Source organism: Xyrauchen texanus, chromosome 50 (assembly GCF_025860055.1).
Source record: "Xyrauchen texanus isolate HMW12.3.18 chromosome 50, RBS_HiC_50CHRs, whole genome shotgun sequence".
Taxonomy (NCBI): Eukaryota; Metazoa; Chordata; class Actinopteri; order Cypriniformes; family Catostomidae; genus Xyrauchen; species Xyrauchen texanus.
The window spans coordinates 18,796,041-18,807,978 of record NC_068325.1 but is presented as its reverse complement, the minus strand read 5'-3'; the positions used below and the strand labels follow the sequence as shown (position 1 = coordinate 18,807,978).

At 36.9% G+C, this 11,938-nt stretch overlaps 1 protein-coding gene across 1 annotated transcript in view; it reads right to left on the bottom strand.

Annotated features, from left to right (window-relative positions):
* The window catches only part of gnav1 (guanine nucleotide binding protein (G protein) alpha v1), a 34,953-nt gene continuing 23,015 nt past the window's right edge, over positions 1 to 11,938 (bottom strand). The window contains exons 6-9 of the mRNA XM_052124415.1: positions 5,743 to 5,872; positions 4,163 to 4,234; positions 3,167 to 3,254; positions 1 to 202 (exon numbers count right to left, since the gene is read on the bottom strand). Coding sequence (XP_051980375.1) covers positions 12 to 202; positions 3,167 to 3,254; positions 4,163 to 4,234; positions 5,743 to 5,872 — 481 coding nt within the window. The 3' untranslated portion in view covers positions 1 to 11. The remainder of the gene's footprint in view (positions 203 to 3,166; positions 3,255 to 4,162; positions 4,235 to 5,742; positions 5,873 to 11,938) is intronic.

The following is an 11,938-nucleotide window of genomic DNA, read 5'->3' as shown; positions in this document are numbered from 1 at the left end:
CTGTTTGGAACTCAAAGCAAAGAAACAGCCTCCAGGTTCTCTTTGATGATGGTGTCCATGACGACCTGGAAAACAACCTGTATGTTGGAGGTGTCGGTTGCTGTGGTGAAGTGGTGGTATAGAAGCTTTTTGGGCGTGGCGTTGAGGGACACAAACATGGCGGCGATGAACCGGGCGGCCGCATCCACATCGCAATCTGCTCCTAAAAACACAGAGGGAGGTTCATTTATTCATTTATATCATCCTGAAACCTATTCTAATGTCAGACTATTCGAAAAACAAAACAGCAAAGAACTTCAAATGTTCATCCATTAATTAAACCAAGTGAAAAGAAAATCCAGTGTATCCCGCACGTCTGATAACGGAGGGAAGGGGGTACAAAATAAAAAGGTTTTCCCCATCTTAAAGAGAAACACAATGAAGTGAGCGAGTCCATGCATACTCGGAGGAGATCTGCTTGAAAACGCTGGGATTTTATTAAACAGATCAATCTTGGAGACTTCGATGCTAAATTGATATTTGTATAATACATGCATTTCTGGCCTGTCTGAATTAATGTGTGAAATTTAGTTGTGAAAAGGTTCTGGTGCAAGGGTTTGCTGTAATCTCCGATCCAGAAGTGAATTGAGTTTGTCATATACAGTCAGTGGGATCATGAAGACACTCATGTGAAAGATTTCCAAACTCTTCCGTCTTGACCTTTTCTGCCCCAAAGAAAAAAACTACAGGATTCATTCTGGCTGATTAGACAGCCGAACATCAAACCCAAAATGACATGGTGGATTCTCTCTAAATGGAAGGACAGAGCTACTTAGGAGTCAGAAAGAAAGAAACAAAATGAATGAAAATTAACAAACAAACAAAGAACAAAAAGTGAACAAATGAAAGTGTGAAACAAATTGAAGTAAAAGAGAAAACAAACAAATGGAGCCAAGAAAACAAAAAGAAAGATGATAAACAAAATGAAAGAACAACAAAACAAAAACTAAAAAATTTACAAACGAAAGGAAGAAACAAAATGAGTGAAAAAGGAACATCAAATGGAATCAAGAAAACAAAAAGCAAGCAAGAAAAGATGATAAACAGTGAAAAAAGATCAAAAACAAACAAACATAGAATTAACAAACCAAAGAAAGAAAACAATCAAAAAGAATGAACAAAAGCAAAAAAGAAAGAATGTACAAACAATGAAACATACAAACCAAACAGTCTTGGTAATATTTTCAGCCAAACCAACACTTTTGGTGTTGTTAGTGTCTTGGGACAAGCAATCAGCAATAACATGTCCCATTTTATGGCAGTAAAACTCTCTCGTTCTTGTTTTCGAGGTGGACTGGATTTTGAAAGTGAAAACTGCAGCACAGAAACCGGTAACACTTTATTTTACGTAGTCCTTGATACAGAGTAATTACTTAGTTAATTACTTAGTAATAAACGTTGTAATTACATGTACCAAAATGTAATTAACATGTAACTAGGTTATGGTACAGCCTGTACTTACAGATTGTAATTACACACATGTAATAGGCACTACAAGCTACTGCTTGTATTTATGCTGTGAACTAGTGGGTTATTTAAGATGGATAAGGTATGTAGATACACATGAATTGCACTCAAGTACAATCTTGAAACACTATTTTATGTTACATACATGTAATGCTACAAAACGTACACATTTGCCATGTGTAACTGCAGACCTTAGTAGCCTAATATATTTAAGTACTTCTTGTTACATTGTGTGGTACTAAGTACTTTCTTACATAATTACAGTGTACCAAGTTTGTAACACGTATGTAACAGACTCGGCTTGTTACATATGTGTAACAGTAGCTGCCTATTACATGTGTGTAATTACAATCTGTAAGTACAGGCTGTACCATAACTTAGTTACATGTTAATTACATTTTGGTACATGTAATTACAACGTTTATTACTAAGTAATTAACTAATTACTCTGTATCAAGGACTACGTAAAATAAAGTGTTACCCAGAAACCTTTTCCACCTGGTCTGAACATGAGGAAATAGACCTAGAAACAAACGTTAGTGTGCGACAACACAAACCCGTCGGCTAAGACTGCTGCTGATTATGAAAAGAATAAGCAAAAAAGAACAAAGTGAAACAAAGTATGAACAAAAGAAACAAAGAAAACAAAAAGGATGAACAAATTTTATGAAGAACAAACAACAAAATGAGCAAATGAAAGAGAACAAACAAAAAGGAACAAATGAACAAAAGCAACAATGTAAAAAACAAGTGAAAAACAAACAAAAGAAAAATAACAAACCAAAGAAAGAAAACAAACAAACAAAAGATGAAAGAACAAACAAATGGAAAGCTTGATAAAAAGCCAGAAATGGAACGAACAAAACAAGATAAACAAAATGAAATTACAAAACAACGAACAATAAAAAATTAGCAATTGAACAAAAGAGAACAAATTAAAAAGGAACGAATGAACAAAATCTCATTGCAAAAACAAACAAAAGCAAAAGAAAGAAAACAAACAAAAACAAATGAAAGATACGAGAAGAAACAAATGGCAAAAAGAAAGCTAGCGAAACGAAAGAGAATGAAAAAAACATAAAAACAAACAAAACATTGAAAGAAAAATGAACAAATGAAATAAAGAAAACAAACAAAAAGGATAAACAAAATGAAATCAACAAACAAATAAAACAAAACAGAAAATGTACAAACAAGTGTGTAGCAGGGTGGAGGGCGGGGCCGGGTCGTGATCATACACACCCGGTCCCTTATCAGGCCAATTAAGCCTCCGAGAGGGATAAAGACCGATGGCAGACGGTGGTGCGATGAGAGAGAGATCATTTACGGACACGTCCGTCATGTGTGTGTTTGTCTTTTGTTTAAGTTTATCATTAAAATATTATTTATATTGACAAGCCGGTTCTCGCCGCCTCCTTTCCATTGAACTGCTTTACAAACAAAAGCAAAGAGAAATGAAAGAAAACATACAAATAGCATGAAGGAAAAATAAATAAAAGCAAGAAACAAAGAGCACAAGATCAGCCGAAGACTGAACTGACCTTTAACTCTCCACTGTAATAAAACAAGTAAAACCCTTAAATATGATCAATTAAACACACTTCCTGTAAGTGTCTGCCAAGTCAATAACTTCACGTGCAATTCTGGAACAATCTCTCACCTCTGAACTGGGGAAGGTAGTGCCGCAAATGCCTCCCGGAGTGGAGAATCTTCTCTTGGAAAAGATCAATCTTGTTCATGAATAAGATCTGTCAAACAAGAGACGCCCATCAATCAATTGTTCATTGACGTCAGTGATCTAGCACAAGTATTGATGAGTCATGCAGAAACTAAAGGGCTGCCAAACACGCTAAAAGTCCAGACGACTTCGACCATATAAGTCGATGTTCAAAGTTGTATCTCGAGTTTCGGCACAGGGGAAGATTAGTGACTTGGGTGAACCATTCCTTTAATGCGGTCCAAGTTTAACTCTGACTACAAAGACCTTTATAGAAACACAAATTATTGTTCTCAGTTTGCGGTTACAATGACCGAATTCATCTCTTAGTGTCCCGACGTGGAAAGGAAGATCACAGATTTCAGTTCGGTTTACGGACTTCATTAAGGACGTGGGCCAGTAATGAGTGATGGCGATTTTCTCCAGCGTTTAAAAACAAAAAGGATGACTAACACGGCAATGAAACGCATCTTAACAAGGGCAGTAACCGTGGCTCATTACACAGAAAGAGGTTTTCTGAGGGCGTACGATAAATAGACAAGACAACAATCAGACCACCGTCACCCACGGGGGACAACCGAAAATACGCCTGCTAGTTTAATTACCCGACAACTAAGGCAATTATAGCAAAGCCTGGGGAACTAACGCTTGTGCGCGTTCATGTAGGACATAATGAGGGCATACACCGACTCTGGAGGCGAGGTTACCAAATCAAGCTACAGTCATTGCCGAATTCTGTAAGGACATTTAGACGGATGAGATGTGTGAATGAACGATAGACTCTTTTATCAGGTGATCGCAAATGTTCTTTTGGAGTCCTACAATATAATGAGATTTTGGTCACATTTGTATCGTCTCTCGAGTGACAGCACTGATCTCCTCTCTGGCTAATGGGACGAGATTTCATTGGCTCTTGTTGTTAATTGAGCGGACTCTTACCATAGAGGTGCTTCTGAAGAAGATGTTATTGCAGATTGATGAGAACAGCTTGAGGCTCTCCTGGAGTCGATTCTAAACAAGAGGACGAAATTAATGACAAGCGCTTTTTTAAACACAAGATCCCACAATGCTCTATTGTGATGTCATACACCGATCAGGTCCTCCCATTTTGGCACCATTCGGAGTAAATTCTTGAGACTTGTGTGTGAAAATCCCCAAAATACTCAAACCAGCCCATCTGGCACCAACAATCATTCATGTGTTTAATTTACAACTTAAATTAAATTAATTAACACTTAACTGCCTTTAAGTGTTGTCAAAATGTTTTTATTAATTCTTAATATTTATTAATAATCATAAATAATTATGATTTTATTAATTTAATTTGTTCAAATATAATTGATTTTTTCTCCCAAAAATGTAACAAATAAAATGTATAAAACAAAATCTGTTTTATATTTACTGACATTAATAATTTATATTAATATTTTATTATTTAAAATAAAGCAATTTGATTTTAGTTTAATTTAAATGGGGTTAACTAACTTTAACTTTACATATAAAAATTGTACTCATTAATATAATTATTTTATATATATATATATATATATATATATATATTTAACAATAAATAATCATTTTTATTATTTAAAAAGCAATTTAATTAATTTAAAATATATTTCTGAATTGCCTTTCACTGTCTTTACAAAAATAGTATTAATTAACAATATGTATTGTATTTATACATTTTTAATAGTTATTTTTATTATTTATAATCAAATTAATAACATTGTTTAGTTATATTTAATAATTATTATTAATTTTTATTTTTTAAATAAACCAATTTAATTTGTTTAATTATATTTTTAAATTGCCTTTCTGTCTTTAAAAAAATAGAATTATTTAATACCCATTATATATATTAATATTTAATCATTATTATATCTAATAATATTTGTATTATTTTAAAAAGCAGTTACATTTGTTTAATTAAAATGTGTGTTTCATTACCTTTATATCATAGTACAGTCACAACCCTTTAGGTAAGTCCAGTTAGTGATATTAGATGGTAATATCATGATACTTAATGATTCATATATTTATTCATCATGGTATTTGCTTGAGCGGTGCCGAAATGCATTTCCAAAACAACATGGTAGATTACAACATAGTATTTTTGGATACTTTTTATATGGTTTGTCACTATGAAAATCTCCCCATATCTATAAATGTGTTGCAATCTCTGTGTGGTCATTTATAACGTTTTTTTAAGACCCCCAAAAGTCACCATTTTTATGTAAAAAAATAATATAAATGCATTTAGTGGCAGCAAAAATAACAATTCTGTGATTTCCAAACAGGTTTCCCAAACACTACCGCCATCATCCATTGGTCAGATAGCCCCGCCCCAAACACTGGTAGAGCCAATAGTACTGCCTGGGCTACATCACTGCTCAAACCAACAGAGCAATGTTCTAATAGCATCACTTCTCGGAGAAATCAACCAACGAATAATGTCTCACTTATCACCGTTTCTGCATATCAAGTTGAGTGTCAATGGAAAGGATGGATCTCCTCACCATGGACGGATCTTCCACTAACGTCATGTCGTACCCACTCAGAGACACCACGAACAGCACGGCCCTTACGTCTTCAAAACAACTGATCCACTTCCTCCTCTCCGTCCTCTGGCCCCCAACATCATACATTCTGTGGAGAGAGAGAGAGAGAGGATATAACCGCATAATTAAGAAGCTCAGCCGAATTTTCCCTCTCTCTGTTTTAGACCCCAGAACTGTATGACCTTGTTTGCTTGTTAGCGAGAAGGCGACAATCAGCTTTAAAGTTTCATAAGTGTTGTTGGTTTTCAAAGGTTTATTCATTAGAAGCAAAGGTGTTCCTCGTACAAGGTTTGTTTTTTAAACGATCTAGAGAAGCTGAGGAATCAGTCTGGAGAGGGTTTCTACAAAACAAATGACATGGTCAGTCATGCCAGTGAGTTTTGGACCATCAGATTGTTTGTTCAGATCTCACACACACATTTATTCTCATATTTCCACTTCATTTTGTCATCTCATCACTTTATTTGTGGAGAGAATTCCTCTGCACGTTTGAAATGAGGCAAGATGGCAAAACTATCAATATAAACACTTCAGCCTTGATGGAAAAATACATCTAGATGTGCTTTATGAGACACTCATAGCAACCAGTGTTTCCCGCAACAGTCAGTCAAATGCATTCAGGAATATAACTGATGATGCACCAAAATGCGTTCAAATCTGACCACGACTTTGATACATTAGATCAAGTTTACTTCTGAACGGCATAACTAGAATGCTAATGCTAATAAAAACCTCCCTTGAAGTACCTAAAACCCTAAACGCAGACCTTCAGTGACATCTATCTGTCTGTCTGTCTATCATATCTATCATTTCTGTCATTAAACTATATATCCATCAAACTATCCATCTATGTCATCTATCATATTTATCCATCTGTCTGTCTCTCAACTGAATATCAATCTATCTATCTATCATCCATCCATCCATCCAACTATCTATCATCCATCCATCCATCCAACTATCTATCATCCATCCATCCATCATCCATCCATCCAACTATCATCCATCCATCCAGCCATCATCCATCCATCAAACTATCATCCATCCATCATCCATCCAACTATCCATCCATCCATCAAACTATCATCCATCCATCATCCATTCAACTATCATCCATCCATCAAACTATCATCTATCCATCATCCATCCATCCATCCATCCATCTATCATCCATCCATCCAACTATCATCCATCAAACTATCATCCATCCATCCAAACTATCATCCATCCATCCATCCAACTATCATCCATCCATCAAACTATCATCCATCCATCATCCTCCAACTATACATCCATCCATCCATCCAACTATACATCCAACCATCCAAACTATCATCCATCCATCCATCCATCCATCCATCCATCAAACTATCATCCATCCATCATCCATCCAACTATACATCCATCCATCCAAACTATCATCCATCCATCCATCCATCCATCAAACTATCATCCATCCAACTATACATCCATCCATCCATCCATCCATCCAACTATCATCCATCCATCAAACTATCATCCATCCATCAAACTATCATCCATCCATCCAACTATCATCCATCCATCATCCATCCATCAAACTATCATCCATCCATCATCCATCCATCAAACTATCATCCATCCATCCAACTATCATCCATCCATCAAACTATCATCCATCCATCATCCATCCATCAAACTATCATCCATCCATCCAACTATCATCCATCCATCCAACTATCATCCATCAAACTATCATCCATCCATCCAAACTATCATCCATCCATCCATCCATCCAACTATCATCCATCCATCAAACTATCATCCATCCATCATCCATCCAACTATACATCCATCCATCCAAACTATCATCCATCCATCCATCCATCCAACTATACATCCAACCATCCAAACTATCATCCATCCATCCATCAAACTATCATCCATCCATCATCCATCCAACTATACATCCATCCATCCAAACTATCATCCATCCATCCATCCATCCATCCAACTATCATCCATCCATCAAACTATCATCCATCCATCATCCATCCATCAAACTATCATCCATCCATCCAACTATCATCCATCCATCAAACTATCATCCATCCATCATCCATCCATCAAACTATCATCCATCCATCATCCATCCATCAAACTATCATCCATCCATCATCCATCCATCAAACTATCATCCATCCATCCAACTATCATCCATCAAATCTATCATCCATCCATCAAACTATCATCCATCCATCCAACTATCATCCATCCATCAAACTATCATCCATCCATCATCCATCCATCAAACTATCATCCATCCATCCAACTATCATCCATCCATCCAACTAGCATCCATCCATCAAACTATCATCCATCCATCCAACTATCATCCATCCATCCATCCATCCATCCATCCATCTATCATCCATCCATCCATCCATCCAACTATCATCCATCCATCCAACTATCATCCATCCATCAAACTAGCATCCATCCATCAAACTATCATCCATCCATCCAACTATCATCCATCCATCAAACTATCATCCATCCATCCATCCATCCATCCAACTATCATCCATCCATCCATCCATCAAACTATCATCCATCCATCAAACTATCATCCATCCATCCAACTATCATCCATCCATCCAACTAGCATCCATCCACCCAACTAGCATCCATCCATCAAACTATCATCCATCCATCCATCCATCCATCAAACTATCATCCATCCATCCATCCATCCATCCATCCAACTATCATCCATCCATCCAGCTATCATCCATCCATCCAACTAGCATCCATCCATCCAACTATCATCCATCCATCCATCCATCCATCAAACTATCATCCATCCATCCATCCATCCAACTATCATCCATCCATCCAACTATCATCCATCCATCCATCCATCCATCCAACTATCATCCATCCATCCATCATCCATCCATCCATCCATCAAACTATCATCCATCCATCCATCCATCCATCCATCCATCCATCTATCCATCCATCCAACTATCCATCCATCCATCCATCCAACCAACTATCTGTCCATCTATCTATCTGTCCGTCTGTCTGTCATTAAAACTATATATCCATCTATCATATCTGTCTGTCATATCTGTCTGCCTGTGACATTAAACTATATATCCATCTATCATATCTATAAATGCATCTGTCATTCTATCCATCCATCCATCTGTCATATCTGTATAAAAAATGAAAGCCAAGTCATCTTCTAGTTGTTTTCTTCATCTTTTATTTCTGTCACATCTTTTTCAACAGCACAGAGGTTTAATGATGGCTTTGTTTAATTATGGGATATTTGGATGAGAAACGAACAGGCCAAATAATCACTGCAGGCAAGGTGAGTGTCATGCAGAGTTAAACACACTGATTAAAAATGGAAGGTCATTCTCTGATCATTACACACTGCTTATTACAGCTTCAATATCAAAGATGACCCGAAACCACCTGATATGTAAATCTGGAGAAGGAATCAGTTTGGCGATTTAGTTCACTCATTGGAAAAATTAAGTATACTGGGAGCTGCACTGACAAAAAAAAAAAAAAAAGAAAAAAAGAAAAAAGAAAAGATGTTCAGTTGCTTTTTTTCGTCCTTTTTGGAGCTTGACAGACTTTGGTCCCAATCCACATGGGGATCAAAGGGGGAATGGGGAAAAAAGCAGCTTAAACATTCTTTGGTGTTTCAGAGAAGATTGATTTTTGGGTGAACTGCCCCTTTAAGACACATACTTAGAATGCAATTGAAGGGTCCAAAGACATGGGTCAGGGGCACCGAGAGAGAGAGAGAGAAAGAGAAACAGATGGCCTAAGACCAAAGGGAGAGAGACGGGGACAAGTGTCAAACCTTTGAGCTTTGCTCCATCCGCTCTGAATTATTCAAATGACGCATTGTCCTTTTGTTCACACAGAGAAAATAAAACTTGGCGTAGAACATTGTAAAAAAGCAATGCAAACTCTCTGAATCTCAGAAATCGTTTTCTCCTTTACTATATGTTGGCGCAAGCTGAAATTTGACATATTTTGAATTATTTACATTAGAAACATTTGGTCGCATGAATAACGCATCATGTTAGAAAACACAATGGAACTAAACTATGCATTAGAAAAGATAAACAATGCAACATTAATATTTCAATCTATTGTATAACATTTACATACAGTATAGTCTACAGGGTCTGAAACTTTAAGCTCAAAAAGCATAAAAGTAACCAATAAGCCTCCAGTGGTTAAATCAATATCTTTAGAAGCGATTTGATAGATGTGGATGAGAAACAACTCAATATTGAAGTCATTTTTTTCAATAAATTCTCCTCTTTGCCCAGTAGGTGGCGATATGCACGAAGAATGTGAATCGCCAATAACAAAAGAAGAAGAGCGCTTAGAAAGGCTATTTAAAAGTGCAGATTTACAGTAAAAAAGGACTTAAATATTAATTCATATTCATGCTTCTGGTGGATTACTTTTATGATGATGCCTTCATTCGCAGTTTTGGATCCTGTTGACTTGCATAGTTTGGACCTACAGCGCTCAATTCTTCTAAAAATCTTCGTTTGTGTTCTGCAGAAGAAAAGTAACTCGCACACATCTGGGATGGCATGAGGGGGAGTAAATGAGAACATTTTCATTTTTGCGTGAACTACCCCTTTAATCATGATATAGCATCCATTAGCTCTTTAAGTCCTTTGAGATTGTGTTTACATTTGACTCGTGACTTCAGACGGTGTATGATCCAGACCCTTTTACTAACTTAGTCTGGTTTAGAGGAATGAGGAGCTTAATCCAGCATCATGTGGTTTGCTGGTCTAAGCTGGTTTAAACTGGGCTCCCAGTCTGACCATCTTAAAAGTGCCCAAAACCACCTAAAACCATCTAAATAGACCTGCTTGGGAGACCAGCTAACTGAGCTTAGGCTAGTTTAGACAAAAGAGGGTTGTAAACCAACATGGCATGAGGGGGAGAAAATGAGAACATCAAGTTTTGCGTGAACTACCCCTTTAATCATGATATAGCTCCCATTAGCTCTTTAAGACCTTCGTGATTGTGTTTACATTTGACTCGTGACTTCAGACGGTGTATGATCCAGACCCCAGGGGTGTTCTTAGAGTCTAGTGTTCTTCCCCCGTCTTAATTTCCTGATGGGATCGATTCAAATACTGCTGGGAGATTTCGCAGATGGCTTTTGCCAATAGAGGATCAGTTTGTGTGTGTGTGTGTGTGTGTGTGTGTGTGTGTGTGGGAACGGTTCTTTATGACAGACAGAGGATTATAATAAAGACTAATGCCATTATGACAACATAATCATCACATACAAAATTATAATATAGAAGCAACATTAAACGAAAAGTAGAATTTTACATTTTCTGAACATAATTTGAGTGGTGCTTGCATGAAAAACTTAATGATGGGAAAAAATCCAACAGGGTTTTTCAAACATTGCCATGACCACTATTTTATGTCAAGTCCCCTTGTTTTGATTTTACAACGGTGAAGATGCGCTTATGAATAACTGTCATGAAAGCCTATGAAAGATTGATCATAATGCCAAGTAATGCGGTTTAAAGGCTGTTGGAGAGCAACTTAAAAGCCAATAACTTGGCAGACTCTGTGGGCAGAAAGATTTGAAGAAAAGGTGATTGATAGAATAGAAAAAGACGGTTGCTTTCCATCAAATGCCACAACACTCATCTCTGAGTGCGATCTGAAATGGTCGATGGCGTCTCATAGCTTTAAATGTCTCTATTAACATAGAAAATGGCCAGTAAAACCTGCCAAGGAGAAAATTACTCACAACTCCCATGAAACCATTCAATCGTTTTATTGGTTGTCCTACGTTTGCGTGAGATGGAACTCGAGAGGACAATAAGCATGAAGGGAAACGTTCTTCATTCCGACAGTTTGAGGAACAAGCATAATTTTGTACAGCAACTGTGAGTAGTTGACCAATGAAACCTGAATAACTGTTGCAAAGTTGTAGAAATAAAAACTGGGGCCCATATATAGGAGGAGTCTCTTGCTTCTATTTTATATCCAAATGATGCCAAACCTTTGACTGGTAGAGTCCGTGAACCTGTACCAGAAGTTCACACAACTCAGACGAGTCTAAACAAGCCTTGCATTCAAATCATAAAGACGGCGT